A 17,012-nucleotide genomic window follows, 5' to 3' on the forward strand; every position below is an offset into this window, starting at 1 on the left:
ATATGTGTGTGTGTGTGTGTGTGTGTGTGTGTGTGTGTGTGTGTGTGTGTGTGTGTGTGTGTGTGTGTGTGTGTGTGTGTGTGTGTGTGTGTGTGTGTGTGTGTGTGTGTTCGTGTGTGCATGTCTGTTTGGAATGTGGAGGGTGTGGTTGGAATGTGGTTTTGAAGAGTTTTGAATGATTGAACAAAGTATAGAAGAGAGTGAATATGCTTTTGGCCAGCACCTGTGTATTATGACTGATGGTCTGACGATCCAAATACCTTTTAAGGGGATAGTAAATGTTTGTTTGGATAGAAACCCATAGCTTGTTAAGCAATTGCCAATCAAGTGTGTGTAGGCTCTATTCTCATTGTAACATAGATCCATGTATAAATTCTTCTTATAAAAAACCTGCAAAGCATTGTGCACACTCGAAGTATCTGCATGGATACATTCTTCTTACTTGTATTATTATCTATTCTGATGCCTAGTCATGTTATGTGCAGTGCCTTCACAACCCATTACTTTTTCTACATTTTGTTGTGTTACAAAGTGAGATTAAAATGGATTTAATTGTATTTTTTGGTCAACATTTATGAAAAATGTAGAAAAATAAAACGCTAATATATCTTCATTATAGGATTCCAACTTTCCAACAAGTCAGTTTGTCAAATTTCTGCCCTGGCAGAGCTGCCCATGTCAACTGTAAGTGCTGTTATTGTGACGTGGAAACGTCTAGGAGCAACAACAGCTCTAGCCGGGCCTGTGTCCAAGGGCCCCCCACCTCGTGGCAAAACATTTTAGTGGCCCCCCTCTTGATGGCAGAGAAAAAAATCTACGTTTTAATGTTCATTTACTGCAATTATACATATTTTGCCATGGGGCGGGGGGAGAACATTTAGCAATTTTATAACAAATGTATTGCAATTCTACTCATTTTGCCATGGAGCGGAGAGATACGTTTTTCAGTTTTAAAGCAAATTTCCTTCAATTCTACACATTTTGCCATTACTTATGCCATGTTAATATGATATCTGAGTGAGAATGACTAATACTGCGTGCCCGATTGGTATTTGGCCATAATTACGAGTATAGTTGGCTAGACTAACTACCAATCCAAAAATGTACATGGCAAATTGTCAGCTAACTGAGGGAGGGACAAGAGAACAGCTGTTGATGCACAACCAAATTTCAAAATCACATCTGGTGTACTATTTTTACTCTCAATAGTGAGTTCCTTTTTTGGGGGGACAGGGTCCCCCTAAGTCACCGCTTATGTCGGTTATGCCTGGAGCCGGCCCTGCATGTACACATTTCATACATTTCCCTTTTGGTTTTTGGCATAAGGCATCCTCTCATCAAATGACTCAATGGAAGAAATATGTCACACATCACATACACATTAAGAGGTTGTTTGTTCTCCTAGTGCTTTAATGGGTCTCTGAGCAAGCAGAGAGAAAAACATCTGCTACAATGACACCTGCTGGTGACTCAGGTGTGGACAGACAAATGAGATGGATAGCATCCATCGACAGTGAACGAGACCACACAAGTAGGCCAAATAGACATAAGGGGTCGACTTTCAGGGGCCTTTCAGGAATACATAACCCTTCATATTTACCACTTTAAACCAGACCATTTGTGGCTAGGAAAATTAAGTTACAGTTAGACTGCCTGTAATTCCAGGTGGATCTAATTAGCCTGTTTGATAGGTCACTGTTGGCAGGTAAATGATGTACTAACCTGGCTAGAAAGGTCAAATGAATGTGAGAGAAAGGCTGAAAAGTAGGTTGTGGAAGCACAAATCTGTCACAGATAGAATAAACAAATTCCATGGTCGCCTGTGATGACGAAGTCTCCTCATTCATCTCCTCGGGTGACAGTGGAATCCATATCTCTGCTGGTGCCTTTGCTGCATCCCAGGGTGATGCTGGAATCCACTTCTCTGCTGGTGCCTTTGCTACCTCCCAGGCTGATGCTGGCATCTACGTCTCTGCTGGTAGAGAGCTGGATACTGTTGGTGGCTCCCAGGATGATACTGCCAGGCAGGTCAAAACCGTGGCCTACATGGCTGTTCTCATGACCACTGATGTAAGTCCTGCTGCTCTTGTATCCGCCCATTGAGCCCCGGACGTAGCTAGTGGTGTGACTGCTCTCCAGGGGGTAAGAGTTGTAGTTCATTGCTGGAAGTGGAAATGAACATTTCGGGTCATTGAAGTGAACATGGACTCGTGTTATTTATTTATCTCAGTTATTTGACCAGTACGAAGTACAATAAGTACTAAGCATTAAGTGAAACAGAATAGCTGTGGAGTGAGAGGACATTCACTTACAAGAAGACTGCTTGGAGATGCTGACCGACTTGATTCCAGTCACCAGCCTGGGTAAAGAGGTGGAGAGTAAAGAGAAGGGATCAAAGAAATAGAAGGAATAGAACAGGCTTGGAAGCTCTAACCCTGAAGCTCTAACCCTGAAGCTCTAACCCAGAAGCTCTAAAATGCAAATAATTTTATAAAATTTTTGACATGAGTTTTTCTGGATTTTTTGTTGTTATTCTGTCTCTCACTGTTCAAATAAACCTACCATTAAAATTATAGACTGATCATTTCTTTGTCAGTGGGCAAACGTACAAAATCAGCAGGGGACAAATACTTTTTTCCCTCACTGTATCTAGCTCAAATACCTCTTCCCTCTGCACATTTGATCTGGTACTGGCACTCCCTGTATATAGCTCCATTCTTGTGTATTTATTTTATTCCTCTTTTTATTTTATTTATTTTTATGTAACCTTATTTAACTAGGCAAGTTGTGTTACTATTTTATTTTTAAACTCTGCATTGTTGGGAGGGCTCGTAAGCAAGCATTTCACAGTAAGCATTTCAGCGTTGTTAGCATCCCTGCCTTTTGTTTCATATGAATTAATTTTGCAAGCAAACACTAGCTAGCTAACACTAGCTAATTTTTACATTTCAAATGTCAACAACAAAACACCTTAATTAGATATAGAATTGGGTAGTGAAGACCTGCTCATTAAATGATGCTAACTGATGTGGCTCATGCAATTAAACTTATTTTCAGGGGTGTGTATTTGTGGATGCCAAGGGAAGCCAAGTTTCCCCCAAAAATGCACAAAGAAAAAAAGAAAAAAACAAACCAAATAATTTATCTTTCGTTTCATCCGAGCGAATGAAACAGCGCCCCTCTGTCTCAGTATTTGTAGCCCATCTATATGATGCTGTCTGGTCAAAAAGAGTATGACATTGTTCCCGCCCGTAGCATTGAATCACTCTTTGATTCAATGTAAGGGAAGCCAGTGAGCGTTTGGCCTCCCTTGATAAATAAAATATACTGCTAAAAAAAATAAAGGGAACACTTAAACAACACAATGTAACTCCAAGTCAATCACACTTCTGTGAAATCAAACTGTCCACTTAGGAAGCAACACTGATTTACAATAAATTTCACATGCTGTTGTGCAAATGGAATAGACAACAGGTGGAAATTATAGGCAATTAGCAAGACACCCCCAATAAAGGAGTGGTTCTGCAGGTGGTGACCACAGACCACTTCTCAGTTTCTATGCTTCCTGGCTGATGTTTTGGTCACTTTTGAATGCTGGCGGTGCTTTCACTCTAGTGGTAGCATGAGACGGAGTCTACAACCCACACAAGTGGCTCAGGTAGTGCAGCTCATCCAGGATGGCACATCAATGCGAGCTGTGGCAAGAAGGTTTGCTGTGTCTGTCAGCGTAGTGTCAAGAGCATGGAGGCGCTACCAGGAGACAAGCCAGTACATCAGGAGACGTGGAGGAGGCCGTAGGAGGGCAACAACCCAGCAGCGCGACCGCTACCTCCGCCTTTGTGCAAGGAGGAGCAGGAGGAGCACTGCCAGAGCCCTGCAAAATGACCTCCAGCAGGCCACAAATGTGCATGTGTCTGCTCAAACGGTCAGAAACAGACTCCATGAGGGTGGTATGAGGGCCCGACGTCCACAGGTGGGGGTTGTGCTTACAGCCCAACACCGTGCAGGACGTTTGGCATTTGCCAGAGAACACCAAGATTGGCAAATTCGCCACTGGCGCCCTGTGCTCTTCACAGATGAAAGCAGGTTCACACTGAGCACATGTGACAGACGTGACAGAGTCTGGAGACGCCGTGGAGAACGTTCTGCTGCCTGCAACATCCTCCTGCATGACCGGTTTGGCGGTGGGTCAGTCATGGTGTGGGGTGGCATTTCTTTGGGGGGCCGCACAGCCCTCCATGTGCTCGCCAGAGGTAGACTGACTGCCATTAGGTACCGAGATGAGATCTCTGGCCTGCTCGCCTCCCTACCTCTGAGGAAGCACAGTTCCCGCTCAGCCCAGTCAAAACTGTTCGCTGCTCTGGCACCCCAATGGTGGAACAAGCTCCCTCACGACGCCAGGACAGCGGAGTCAATCACCACCTTCCGGAGTCACCTGAAACCCCACCTCTTTAAGGAATACCTGGGATAGGATAAAGTAATCCTTCTAACCCCCCCTTAAAGATTTAGATGCACTATTGTAAAGTGGTTGTTCCACTGGATATTATAAGGTGAATGCACCAATTTGTAAGTCGCTCTGGATAAGAGCGTCTGCTAAATGACTTAAATGTAATGTAAATGTAGATCCTCAGACCCCTTGTGAGACCATATGCTGGTGCGGTTGGCCCTGGGTTCCTCCTAATGCAAGACAATGCTAGACCTCATGTGGCTGGAGTGTGTCAGCAGTTCCTGCAAGAGGAAGGCATTGATGCTATGGACTGGCCCGCCCGTTCCCCAGACCTAAATCCAATTGAGCACATCTGGGACATCATGTCTCGCTCCATCCACCAACGCCACATTGCACCACAGACTGTCCAGGAGTTGGCGGATGCTTTAGTCCAGGTCTGGGAGGAGATCCCTCAGGAGACCATCCGCCGCCTCGTCAGGAGCATGCCCAGGCGTTGTAGGGAGGTCATACAGGCACGTGGAGGCCACACACACTACTGAGCCTCATTTTGACTTGTTTTAAGGACATTACATCAAAGTTGGATCAGCCTGTAGTGTGATTTTCCACTTTAATTTTGAGTGTGACTCCAAATCCAGACCTCCATGGGTTGATATATTGGATTTCCATTGATTATTTTTGTGTGATTTTGTTGTCAGCACATTCAACTATGTAAAGAAAAAAGTATTTAATAAGATTATTTCATTCATTCAGATCTAGGATGTGTTATTTTAGTGTTCCCTTTATTTTTTTGAGCAGTGTATATTAAATAATAGCCAATGGTCCTGACGCACAAAAAAAGTGTCAAGGGAAGCCAGTTTGAATTTGGCTTCGAAGCCAAACATCATTGACAGAAATTGTTTTAATTATTGCATCATCTCGTTGTGTCCTTGTCATCCGGTGGCTAGTTAAAATCGTCTCTTTCCTAAATTAGCTATGGATGGAGATAGGGATTTGGAGTTGTGGTTTTACTTAAATTCTCTGCACTGACAAATTATTATAAAGGCGTTTCTGATCCAACCATAAATTAATACATTGTGCCTCTGGCCTGAGAGGATGGAAGTTCAACATGTAGCTAGATGTAGTATGCTAATGTATACTAGTTGGCCTGGCGCATCGTTGCCCATGAATGGAAGTTATGCTAGCCAGCAAGCATCTTAGCCAGGTAGCCTCGGACAACAAAAACTAAAGGTGTATACATTATGACAGAGTCAGAGACCGTTTAGGCAAGATGAAAGAACAGGATGGCATTGGTGTTTCTCTACAAGTTTGGTGAGTCAAAAGTTTTTTCTATTTGCACACACACACACACACACACACACACACACACACACACACACACACACACACACACACACACACACACACACACACACACACACACACACACACACAAAGAGAGAGAGAGAGAAATCAGTAGCATGGACAGCCACATCATGTTTAGCTCACGTTGGAATAAATCATTTTGGGTATCTTTTAGCTGTCACTGTATTAGACTAAGCATAGGGGATTACAGTGGCTTGCGAAAGTATTCACCCCTCTTGGCATTTTTACTATTTTGTTGCCTTGCAACCTGGAATTAAAATAGATTTTTGGGGGGGTTGTATCATTTGATTTATACAACATGCCTACCACTTTGAAGATACAAAATATTTTTTCTTGTGAAACAAAAAAGACATAAGACAAAAAAATGTTTTGCTTGAGCGTGCATAACTATTCACCCCCACCCCACCCACCCACCCACCCACCCAAAGTCAATACTTTGTAGAGCTACCTTTTGCAGCAATTACAGCTGCAAGTCTCTTGGGGTATGTCTCTATAAGCTTGGCAACATCTAGCCACTGGGATTTCTGCCCATTCTTCAAGGCAAAACTGCTCCAGCTCCTTCAAGTTGGATGGGTTCCTCTGGTATACAGCAATCTTTAAGTCATACCACAGATTCTCAATTGGATTGAGGTCTGGGCTTTGACTAGGCCATTCCAAGGCATTTAAATGTTTCCCCTTAAACTACTCGAGTGTTCCTTTGGCAGTGTGCTTAGGGTCATTGTCTTGCTGGAAAGTGAACCTCCATCCCAGTCTCAAATCTCTGGAAGACTGAAACAGGTTTCCATCAGGAATTTCCCTGTATTTAGCGCTATCCATCATTCCTTAAATTCTGACCAGTTTCCCAGTCCTTGCCCATGAAAACATCCCCACAGCATGATGCTGCCACCACCATGCTACACTGTGGGGATGGTGTTCTCGATGTGATGAGAGGTGTTTGGTTTGCGCCAGACAGTATTTTCCTCGATGGCAAAAAAGCTACATTTTAGTCTCATCTGACCAAAGTACCTTCTTCCATATGTTTGGGGAGTCTCCCACATGCCTTTTGGTGAACACCAAAAGTGCTTGTTTATTTTTTTCTTTAAGCAATGGCTTTTTTCTGGCCACTCTTCCGTAAAGCCCAGCTCTGTGGAGTGTACGGCTTAAAGTGGTCCTATGGACAGATACTCCAATCTCCACTGTGGAGCTTTGCAGCTCCTTCGGAGTTATATTTGGTCTCTTTGTTGCCTCTCTGATTAATGCCCTCCTTGCCTGGTCTGTCAATTTAGGTGGGCGGCCCTCTCTTGGCAGGTTTGTTGTGGTGCCATATTCTTTCAATGTTTTAATAATAGATTTTGGGGTCTCTGTGGGATGTTCAAAGTTTCTGATATTTCTTTATAACCCAACAGTGATCTGTACTTCTCCACAACTTTTTCCCTGACCTGTTTGGAGACCTCCTTGGACTTCATGGTGCCGCTTGCTTGCTGGTGCCCCTTGCTTAGTGGTGTTGCAGACTCTGGGGCCTTTCAGAACAGATCATGTGCCAGATCATGTGACACTTAGATTGCACACAGGTGGACTTTATTTAACTAATGTTGTCACTTCTGAAGGTAATTGGTTGCACCAGGTCTTATTTAGGGGCTTCATAGCAAATTAATACATACACACGCACCACTTTTCAGATTTGTATTTTTTAAACAACTTGTTTTTTTCATTTCACTTCACCAATTTGGACTATTTTGTGTATGTCCATTACATGAAATCCAAATAAAAATCCATTTAAATTACAGGTTGTAATGCAAAAAAATTGGAAAAACACCAAGGGGGATGAATACTTTTGCAAGGCACTGTATATGATGTTGAAATGTTGAAGTTGAAATTGTGCTGGAATAGTGGAGGCAGCGCATGTTTTCTTTATGACTTGCGGTATCTCTCCGTGGTTCTAAATTAATAGTTGTTTAGTAGTCCGAAAATGTCCGAAACATTACCTTGCTTGACCATGCTGTAGGTCATGTAACTGTTTGTTACTGTCACACCAGCCTTCACGTTGGCTCCCCCTCCTGTCCAGCTCATGCAATATGTTTTGTGGACTTCACCAGACAGATCTTGCTCTCCGGTTTTGTAATGAAACAAATGTGTGGTTTAATTTATTCTGCCACTGTCTTCTTATTGTCTCGGCCTTAGGCCTATATATCACGGTTGCAAGGCATAGGAACTAACAGGTTATAGAGCAAACAAAGCAATTATCACAACACATGAGTTTTAATATAGTTTTTCACCTGGCTTTGATTCCCCAGTGATTTTACCCATGCACCGCTACTGTGTATTTTTTGTAATGTCAGTTGAGCTGACTCAACAAATCACAGCACGTATTGAAGGGTAAACTTCTTGCTTTTACTTCCTGGCCTGGGTACACTCAAAATGGCTGCCAGTCCACCCATTATGCCATCATTGACATCATTGACTTGAATGGGGATTCCCATTCTATTCATTCCTTTCTGTGGAAGGGATATGATCAGTGAGCAAATGAACTCGTTGGTCATCATCAAATTCTCCTAATCCTATAGTCAAGTCATTCAACACCATGTTTTAATGCGCTCATGTGTGAATGCTATCCTCCTTACTTCCTGTGACTACTCACTAATCTAAAAGAATGTTACATGAAAGCCTAACTCAGATCAGATCTGAGGGAAAGAGGGAAGGCAGCCACTTCATTTGGGCTGGGCTCACGGCTCCTACCTGCTCTCCTCTCCCTCCAGCAGCTTCCTGTAGGTGGCAATCTCAATGTCCAGGGCCAGCTTGATGTTCATCAGCTCCTGGTACTGGTGGACTTGTATGGTCACATCCTGTTTGGCTCTCTGCAGGGCCACCTCGAGATCGTTGATGCGAAGCCTGGCGTCCTTCACCGCCAGCTCACCGCGCTCCTCTGCATTTGCAATCTGGTTCTCCAGGTGGATGCGCTATTGTCAGATAAATCATATTTTTAGTTGTGTTCCTATTTGTAAATGTTGTTGATCCTACCACTGAATAGGAGAGACAGTCTATCCACGCTAGGGGTGTTAGATAAAATGGAACTTCTGTTATATATTGACTGAGAGGCATGCAGTATGAGACACTCACCTGACCCTTCATCATGTCAATTTGAGACTGATATCTCATTATTTTACGGTTCATATCTGCGATCTCTGCCTTGGTGTTTTTCAGGTCGTCCCCATACTTTCTGGCTGACACCTGCATCTGTTCATACTGTTACAGAGACAACACATAGAGACATAACATAACAGTGAAGTCCATGTAATTTAGCTAGCAGATACCTGAGACGGTAGAAATAGCCTTTGTTACCACAATTGCTATGGTAATCGAGAGAGGTTTCACAATGTATAGTTACAATGAAGTAGTGGAGGTGAGCTAGTCATGACTTCACACAGTGACATTATCCTCCCTCAGAGATCCTCCCTGGGGTAACTGTCACCCCAAACTATAGAACTTGAGATTTTATGGTTACAGTAGTTGCCTTAAAGCAAAATGCTCTGGTTCTGGTTCTGTTCTAGTATCCACATTAGGATACCACTTAGGCATTCCACATCAGAGGATGCTGGTGGGAGGAGCTATAGGAGGACGGGCTCATTGCAATGCTGGAATGGAATTAATGGAACAGAGTGGTTTCCATATGTTTGATGTGTTTGATACTGTTCCAATTATTCCATTCCAGCCATTACAATGAACCCATCCCCCTATAACTCCTCCCACCAGCATCCTCTAATGGACATCCGTTCTCAGTGATATGCAAGTATGGATATAGGAGCACAGCCAATATTGAATCTCGGAAAGGTTACGAAGGCGTGAGGTGTTCTGGGGGCCTCACGGGGGAAAGGGCTTACTTTCTGTGTGAACCAGGTCTCGGCCTCAGCTCTGCTGCGGTTGGCGATGTCCTCGTACTGGGCACGCACTTCAGCGACAATGGAGTCCATGTCCAGGTTACGGCTGTTGTCCATCTCTACCACCACAGAGGTGTCCTTAATCTTGCCCTGCAGCTCACGCAGCTCCTGAAGAACCAAGAGAGGATAAAGAGAAACCTTTAGATTTATCCAGCATCTACTCTTCACTCAATTGATTCCAAATCCAATGGAATCTACAGCATAGGCTAATCCTTCAAATGTTTTCTGTCAGTCTCTCCCATTGCAGTATGGACATGGTACATTACCATATCATAGATACTCCTGAGGAACTCAATCTCATCAGTGAGACAGTCCAGCTTGGCCTCCAGCTCCATCCTGGTCATGTATGCAGAATCTGTATCCTGAGAAAGCAGGACATATCTAGTTTCATGTAGGGCGGCAGGTTGGGCCATTAACCGAGCAAGACACTTAATCCGAACTGCTCCTGCAAGTCGCTCTGGATAAGAAAGCCTACTAAAATGTAGTTGTGCTTTTCTACTTCAGCCAATTTGTTGATGTTGTGGTAAAGCAACAATGCACTGCAAGTTATGCATGTAGGGGGGCTTCTAGAATGATTCAGTCTACTGACCTTCTTCAGGAGAACAAAATTGTTTTCAGACTCGTTACGCTTGTTGATCTCATCCTCATACCTGAGAGAGGAGAATAGAGCAAGCCTTTTAATCAAACAAGAAACATTTCTGACAAGCTTAAAATCAAATGATGTTTAGGATTAAAGATGTTAATGTATTCAATCAAAAATAAATCTTCTTGAAATCATAATACTGTATTTGAGACCCAGATTTGTAAAGTAGTGCCACTTTCCCAAATTAGCATGCTAATGCTAATGCTTATATCCTGCCTGTTTGGCCCTGTCCGGGGGTATCATTGGATGGTGCCACAGTGTCTCCCGACCCCTCCTGTCTCAGCCTCCAGTATTTATGCTGCAGTAGTTTATGTGTCGGGGGGCTAGGGTCAGTCTGTTATATCTGGAGTATTTCTCCTGTCTTATCCGGTGTTCTGTGTGAATTTAAGTATGCTCTCTCTAATTCTCTCATTCTCTCTTTTACTCTCTTTCTTTCTCTCTTTCATTCTCTCTTTCTTTCTTTCTCTCTCTCGGAGGACCTGAGCCCTAGGACCATGCCTCAGGATTACCTGGCTTGATGACTCCTTGCTGTCCCCAGTCCACCTGGCCGTGCTGCTGCTCCAGTTTCAACTGTTCTGCCTGTGGCTATGGAACCCTGACCTGTCCCAGACCCGCTGTTTTCAACTCTCTAGAGACAGCAGGAGCGGTAGAGATACTCTGAATGATCAGCTATGAAAAGTCAACTGACATTTACTCCTGAGGTGCTGACTTGTTGCACCCTCGACAACCACTGTGATTATTATTATTTGACCATGCTGGTCATCTGTGAACATTTGAACATCTTGGCCATGTTCTGTTATAATCTCCACCCGGCACAGCCAGAAGAGGACTGGCCACCCTTCATAGCCTGGTTCCTCTCTAGGTTTCTTCCTAGGTTCTGGCCTTTCTAGGGAGTTTTTCCTAGCCACCATGCTTCTACACCTGCATTGCTTGCTGTTTGGGGTTTTAGGCTGGGTTTCTGTACAGCACTTTGTGACATCAGCTGATCAGCTGACATTTGATTTGATTTGATTAATGCTAATGACCTTTTCAGGGCAAATGAACCCTCCTAGTCAAAAATGTCTAATATGAAGAAAGTACTCACTTGGTTTTGAAGTTCTCCACCAGACCCTTCATGTTGTGCAGGTCCGACTCCAACCTCATCTTCTCGTTGCCCAGGCTGTCCAGCTGTCTATGCAGGTTGGAGATGTAGGCCTCGAACATGGCGTCGATGTTAGAGCGGGTGGTGGTCTGGTCCTGCAGGAGGCTCCACTTGGTCTCCAGTATCTTGTTCTGCTGCTCCAAGAAACGCACCTGCAGGGACAAAAGGGAAATGGTCAGTGCCATTGACTGAAACTTGTAAATGAAGGAAGGAAGGAAGGAAGGAAGGAGGAAGGAAGGAAGGAAGGAAGGAAGGAAGGAAGGAAGGAAGGAAGGAAGGAAGGAAGGAAGGAAGGAAGGAAGGAAGGAAGGAAGGAAGGAAGGAAGGAAGGAAGGAAGGAAGGAAGGAAGGAAGGAAGGAAGGAAGGAAGGAAGGAAGTGTGATGTGCATCGCTAAGGTGTGGAGAGGGGTAGAATGCCACACATAGATAAGGTTAACCTGGTGGTAAACATAACCGATTTATGGCTTAACCTGTACATTGATCCTTGAGTTCTTTGGTTCTTTAGAAATAATGGGCCCCATTAAGGTAGTTAAAACAATAAGGGATGGTTGAAGCATGTAATCATTGTAGAGATAATTGACAGTTGATAAGCCCTGTGCATGAATGGGCTGATATATCTGACAGTGAACCTGACATTTCCTGTTTGAGTGTGTAGGCCTATGGGACAATGGTACATTGAGCAAGAGAGGATCCTGTGACAAGATGGATTTCTGCCCAACAACAAATCCCTATTTGCCTACAACTTCTACTGAGAAGAAAGATTGTTTTGTGGACTTAAGAGTCAGTAACTAATGTCTAGAAGGGTTTTCTGAACAACAAACCCTCTATTCATACAACCAACCTCGTCTTGTGGTCTCTCTCTGGCCCTATTTCTGTCGACACCCTGTCTCCCTTTTTTAGTAAGAGGGAGTTTGGTGATCCCAATTTATTCTGTTAATAACCAAGTTTGTCTTTTATATACTTGCCTAAATAGTATGCAATAAGTCATAAATGTACAGTATAATATATTTCCATAGTTTTGTACATAATGTACGTTCAGTTTTGTACACAATGTACATTCAGTTATGATTGACCAAAGCAGGGAGCTTATTCAATGAAGGTAAAGGGAATGGTTATAGGTAACATTGATAATCTGAAACAGATGACTGAAATCACCCTTCAAAGGCCAAATACTATACAAAGGCCAAATACTATACAAACCAGGGGTGGACATTGCACTTTTGGGAACACTCCATTGGCCCCATTGTACCAGACGAGCTAAATCAAGCTCAGCTCAAGTGTATGAAAGTATTTGGCATGCACTATGCATTTGACCCTGTTGTGATAGGAACACATGAGGAACTGACCTTATCAATGAAGGAGGCAAAGCGGTTGTTGAGGGTCTTGATCTGCTCCTTCTCATGGGTGCGGACCACCTGGATGTTGGGGTCGATCGCCAGGTTCAGTGGTGCCAGCAGGCTTTGGTTGACCTGAACAGCTGTGATTTGAGGGGGTCCCGTACAGGTCATCTTCCCACCCCCCATACCACCACCCATACCCATACCACCTCCCATACCCATACCACCGCCAACACCCATACCATCGCCAACACCCATGCCCGCATACCCAAACTCCATCACACCCCGTCTTTGCACAGACCCCCCAGCCACAACTACCCTATAACCACCTGCTGCAACGCCCCTGGCGCTGCTGCCAACGCCCCCGTAGGAGCTGCGGACACTGTAGCTCTGTCTGGCACCGCCATACCCACCGGAGTAGGAGCTGCTGCTGAAGTTCTGAGGGGAGCCCATGCCTGCAGAGGAGGGCCTCACAGAGTAGCTGGTGCTCTTCACAGCTCTGGTGGACATGACGATTTACGTTTTAGCCAGTGTTACAGGAGGTGGTCTGTGGAGACTGAGAGACTCACTGTAGATGGAGCTCACTGTTCCCTGGCACTCTTTTTATCTGGAAAGGGGAGGGTCCGATTGGAGTTATGATTGGCAAGCATGTATTGGGGATGAGCGCAGAATAGAGGAATGCTGGAGGAAAATAATAGAGTCATGTTACATATTTACAGCACACAGATTGAATTTGAGAGAGTACAAAACTTACATAACAGGGATTGCCCATCTCATTGAAGCTTTAGATGGATTTGTTGCTGCTTTTCCTTGTTTGCAGCATAAGGTACTATCATAATGCTATTCTGACTATTCTTATGATGATTTATTTATGTTGAAGTGTCAATGCAGTTGACCAGTGCAGAATGCATTATATCAGGGTTGGGGAGTATCTGATTACAAAACAACTGCAACTGTAATCAGTTACGTTACCAGCAAACATATTGTAATTCGATAACAGAGTACTTCTTGTATTACTCTAAAATTGCGAAATTATGTTGGTAAAAAAAAAAAAAAAAAAATATGACACCTTTCTGTTTTCTCAATGACATTCAATTCAGCCTTGAAAAAAGGTGCAAGTTATGTTTGTTTCACCTGAGCGAGTCTGACCACAAGTCAGAGACCACTATGATAACACACCAAATGCGTTTGATGGATCATTTTTGTCTTCTTCTAATGCCTCTGAAAGGGAAAGTAATCAGATTACATTGCTGAGTTTGGGTAATCAATTACATGTCTGATTACAATTTTGGACAGATAACTAATAACTGCAACGGATTACATTTAGAAAGTAACCTACCCAACCCTGCGTTCTACGCATCGTCAAACACACCAACAGTATTGAATTGTACAGAAACATACAGCTCTGGGAATGGGCTACTGCACTGTACATGATTCAGGTGGTTAGTAAATTATATTTGAAAATATAATTATTTCGACATAAAAAATGTAGTGTTCATCTTTACTTGAATATAATTAGTACTTTACTCTACTTCACTTGTTCAACCAACCCAAATGTTCTTTTACATGAATTCAGCATAAGATAAATGCTTAATATTAACAACTATTTGTGTGTAAAAACAACTACAAGGAAAATTGTGTTTAACTTACTCAATTTTTATAATATTTCCTTTCAACTTAAGAATTTTAAGCTCTTCCAACAACTTGCCATGTGGCTCTGTTTTCAGAGGATAGTGGGTAAAAAAAAAAAATATATATATATATATATATACTTTACAATACTTTTACACAATGTTGTAATCATGTTTGAAGAACGAAAAGCACATTTATATATTTGTATCAAACAGTTTGTTATTCTGTAAGGTGTAATGGATCATGATGAATGGATATCAAAACCGTCAGACAAATTGAGGTTCAGTGATGAGACCACCCATTCTCATCCTTAGTAAGATCATGCATGCCACACTTGACAGGGGCAAATATATCAAGCTACAATGCTTGCAGCTTGACCTCCAGTTAGTGCTAGTGGAATGAGCACTGTGCTCAACAATTCCTGCTAAAGTGGATAAAAATGTCAAGCGATGAAATACATAAAGCCATGTTTAACAGTAAGACACGATCAATGAAAGTAACTAATCAGAAAGATTAAGTAGATCTAATGTACAATAACAGTTCTGGATTTGATAAAACTAAGTTGAATCTTAGCCATTTTTTTATGATGGACTTAATATATTAGTGTTTGAAACAGTAAAAGTTAAGTATAGTAGTGGAACTAGCACAATATTTTTTACGGTGTGTTAGATGATTAATAATGAAATTAGTGCTTGGCGTCATCCTGCGAGACAGTTTGTCACCATTAACAATGTACCTTGCTGCAGCAAGTATTTTGCATGTGTAAAAAGGAACTTTATAATGCCCAGAACTGTATTAGATTTGAAACAAAATTTATTTCAACTCTCAAGTGAACTACCATAATATAGTTCAAGGATATTCCATGAGTCAGATTCTCCCAAAATCAAGAGACGTATTTTAATATGACCAATGAGCAGCAAAGAATCTTCCACAGACAGACTGCACGTGTTAGCAAGTACTTCTAGACACATTAAACCACATCAAGTAGATGGTGCAGGTTTTTACTATCAGATATGGCGTGTCTGTGTTGATAGTGACTGAATGACTCACAGTTGTGGGTTTTAATGTAAACCTAATTGACAATCCATATCTTAACACATCTTAAAGTGAGTCATACATACTGTATAATATGTTGCAATGAACAACTCTCATTGATCAATTACATTTTACACAGACACCTTTATTGTGTGGAGAGTGTCACATAGGCTATTGATTAACATTCCTCTCTTATCTGCTGAAAAAATAGCAAACAGTGGTTGTCTCTAGTTTCCTCACTATAATGCCAAGCCCACCTTGGTCACATACCCTTTTCCCTGCATCATGAAAGGCAGTTCATGGCTGGTATTCAGAAAGTGTCTTAGAGTAGGAATGCCTTCAGAAAGTATTCATACCCCATGACTTATTCCACATTTTGTTGGGTTATAGCCTGAATTAAAAATAGATTTATTTTTTAAACGCACAATACCCCATAATGAAAAAGTGAAAACACAAAAATATGTCATTGACTAAAGTATTCACATCCCTGAATCACTACTTTGTAGAATCATCTTTGGCAGCGATTACAGCTGTGTGTCTTTTGGGGTAAGTCGGTAAGAGTTTTCCACACCTGAATTGTGCAACATTTGTCTGTTATCAGTGCTTGACTTGGACTGCAATAGGTGCCGCTACTCATTTTGGTGTCGGTACTTTTATATTTTGTTGTCCTGCTGAAAGGTGAATTCTGTGTGTCTGGTGGAAAGCAGACTGAACCAGGTTTTCCTCTAGGATTTTGCCTGTGCTTAGCTCTGTTCCGTTTATTTTTTATCTTTAAAAACTACCCAGTACTTAATGATTACAAGCATACCTATAACATTATGCAGCCACCACTATGCTTGAAAATATGGACAGTGGTACTTGGAAATGCGTTGCATTGGATTTTCTCAAAACATAACACTTTGTATTCAAGACAAAAAGTAAATTTCTTTGCCACATTTATTTTGCAGTATTACTTTAGTGCCTTGTTGCAAACAGGATAAATGTTTTGGAATATTTTTATTCTGTACAAGCTTCCTTCTTTTCAGTCTGTCATTTAGGTTAGTATTGTGGAGTAACTACAATGTTGTTGATCCATCCTCAGTTTTCTCCTATCACAGCCATTAAACTCTGGAACTCTATAACATCACTGGCCTCATGGTTTTCCTTCCTCTCCGGCGACTGAGTTAGGAAGGATGCCTGTATCTTTGTAGTGTCTGGGTGTATTGATTCACCATCCAAAGTGTGGTGTTCAAAGCGATATTGAAATGTCTGTTGTTGTTTTTTTCCCCCCATCTACCAATAGGTGCCCTTCTTTGTGAGACATTGGAAAACCTTCCTGGTCTTTGTGGTCGAATCTGTGTTTGAAATTCACTGCTTGACTGAGGGAGCTCACAGATAATTGTATGTGTGGGGTATACACTATTATTGCACACATACATCTTATGACTTGTTAAGCACATTTTTACCCCTGAACTTATTTAGGCCTGCCATAACAAAGGGGTTGAATACTTATTTACTCAA

General features: G+C 42.4%; 1 protein-coding gene across 1 annotated transcript; it reads right to left on the minus strand.

Annotated features, from left to right (window-relative positions):
- Positions 1–1,389: 1,389 nt before the first annotated feature.
- Positions 1,390–13,557, minus strand: LOC106583605 (intermediate filament protein ON3). The gene is made up of 9 exons (XM_014167974.3): positions 12,855–13,557; positions 11,451–11,659; positions 10,313–10,373; positions 9,990–10,085; positions 9,667–9,831; positions 8,906–9,031; positions 8,525–8,745; positions 2,313–2,359; positions 1,390–2,162 (listed from the first exon to the last, which is right to left on the minus strand). The coding sequence occupies exons 1-9, from the start codon at positions 13,353–13,355 to the stop codon at positions 1,840–1,842; spliced, it is 1,749 nt and encodes a 582-aa protein (XP_014023449.1). The 5' UTR covers positions 13,356–13,557; the 3' UTR covers positions 1,390–1,839.
- Positions 13,558–17,012: the final 3,455 nt, after the last annotated feature.

The sequence above is a fragment of the Salmo salar genome, chromosome 22, assembly GCF_965601325.2.
Source record: "Salmo salar chromosome 22, fSalSal1, whole genome shotgun sequence".
In the NCBI taxonomy this organism is placed as follows: domain Eukaryota; kingdom Metazoa; phylum Chordata; class Actinopteri; order Salmoniformes; family Salmonidae; genus Salmo; species Salmo salar.

Coding starts and splice junctions, on each gene's coding strand:
- LOC106583605 (XM_014167974.3), bottom strand. CDS start 13,355: ATGTCCACCAGAGCTGTGAAGAGCACCAGCTACTCTGTGAGGCCCTCC. Junction 10,374..11,450: donor GTGGAGAACTTCAAAACCAA/GTGAGTACTTTC, acceptor CTCCTCTCTCAG/GTATGAGGATGAGATCAACA. Junction 9,032..9,666: donor AGACCTGGTTCACACAGAAA/GTAAGCCCTTTC, acceptor TCTCTGTAACAG/TATGAACAGATGCAGGTGTC.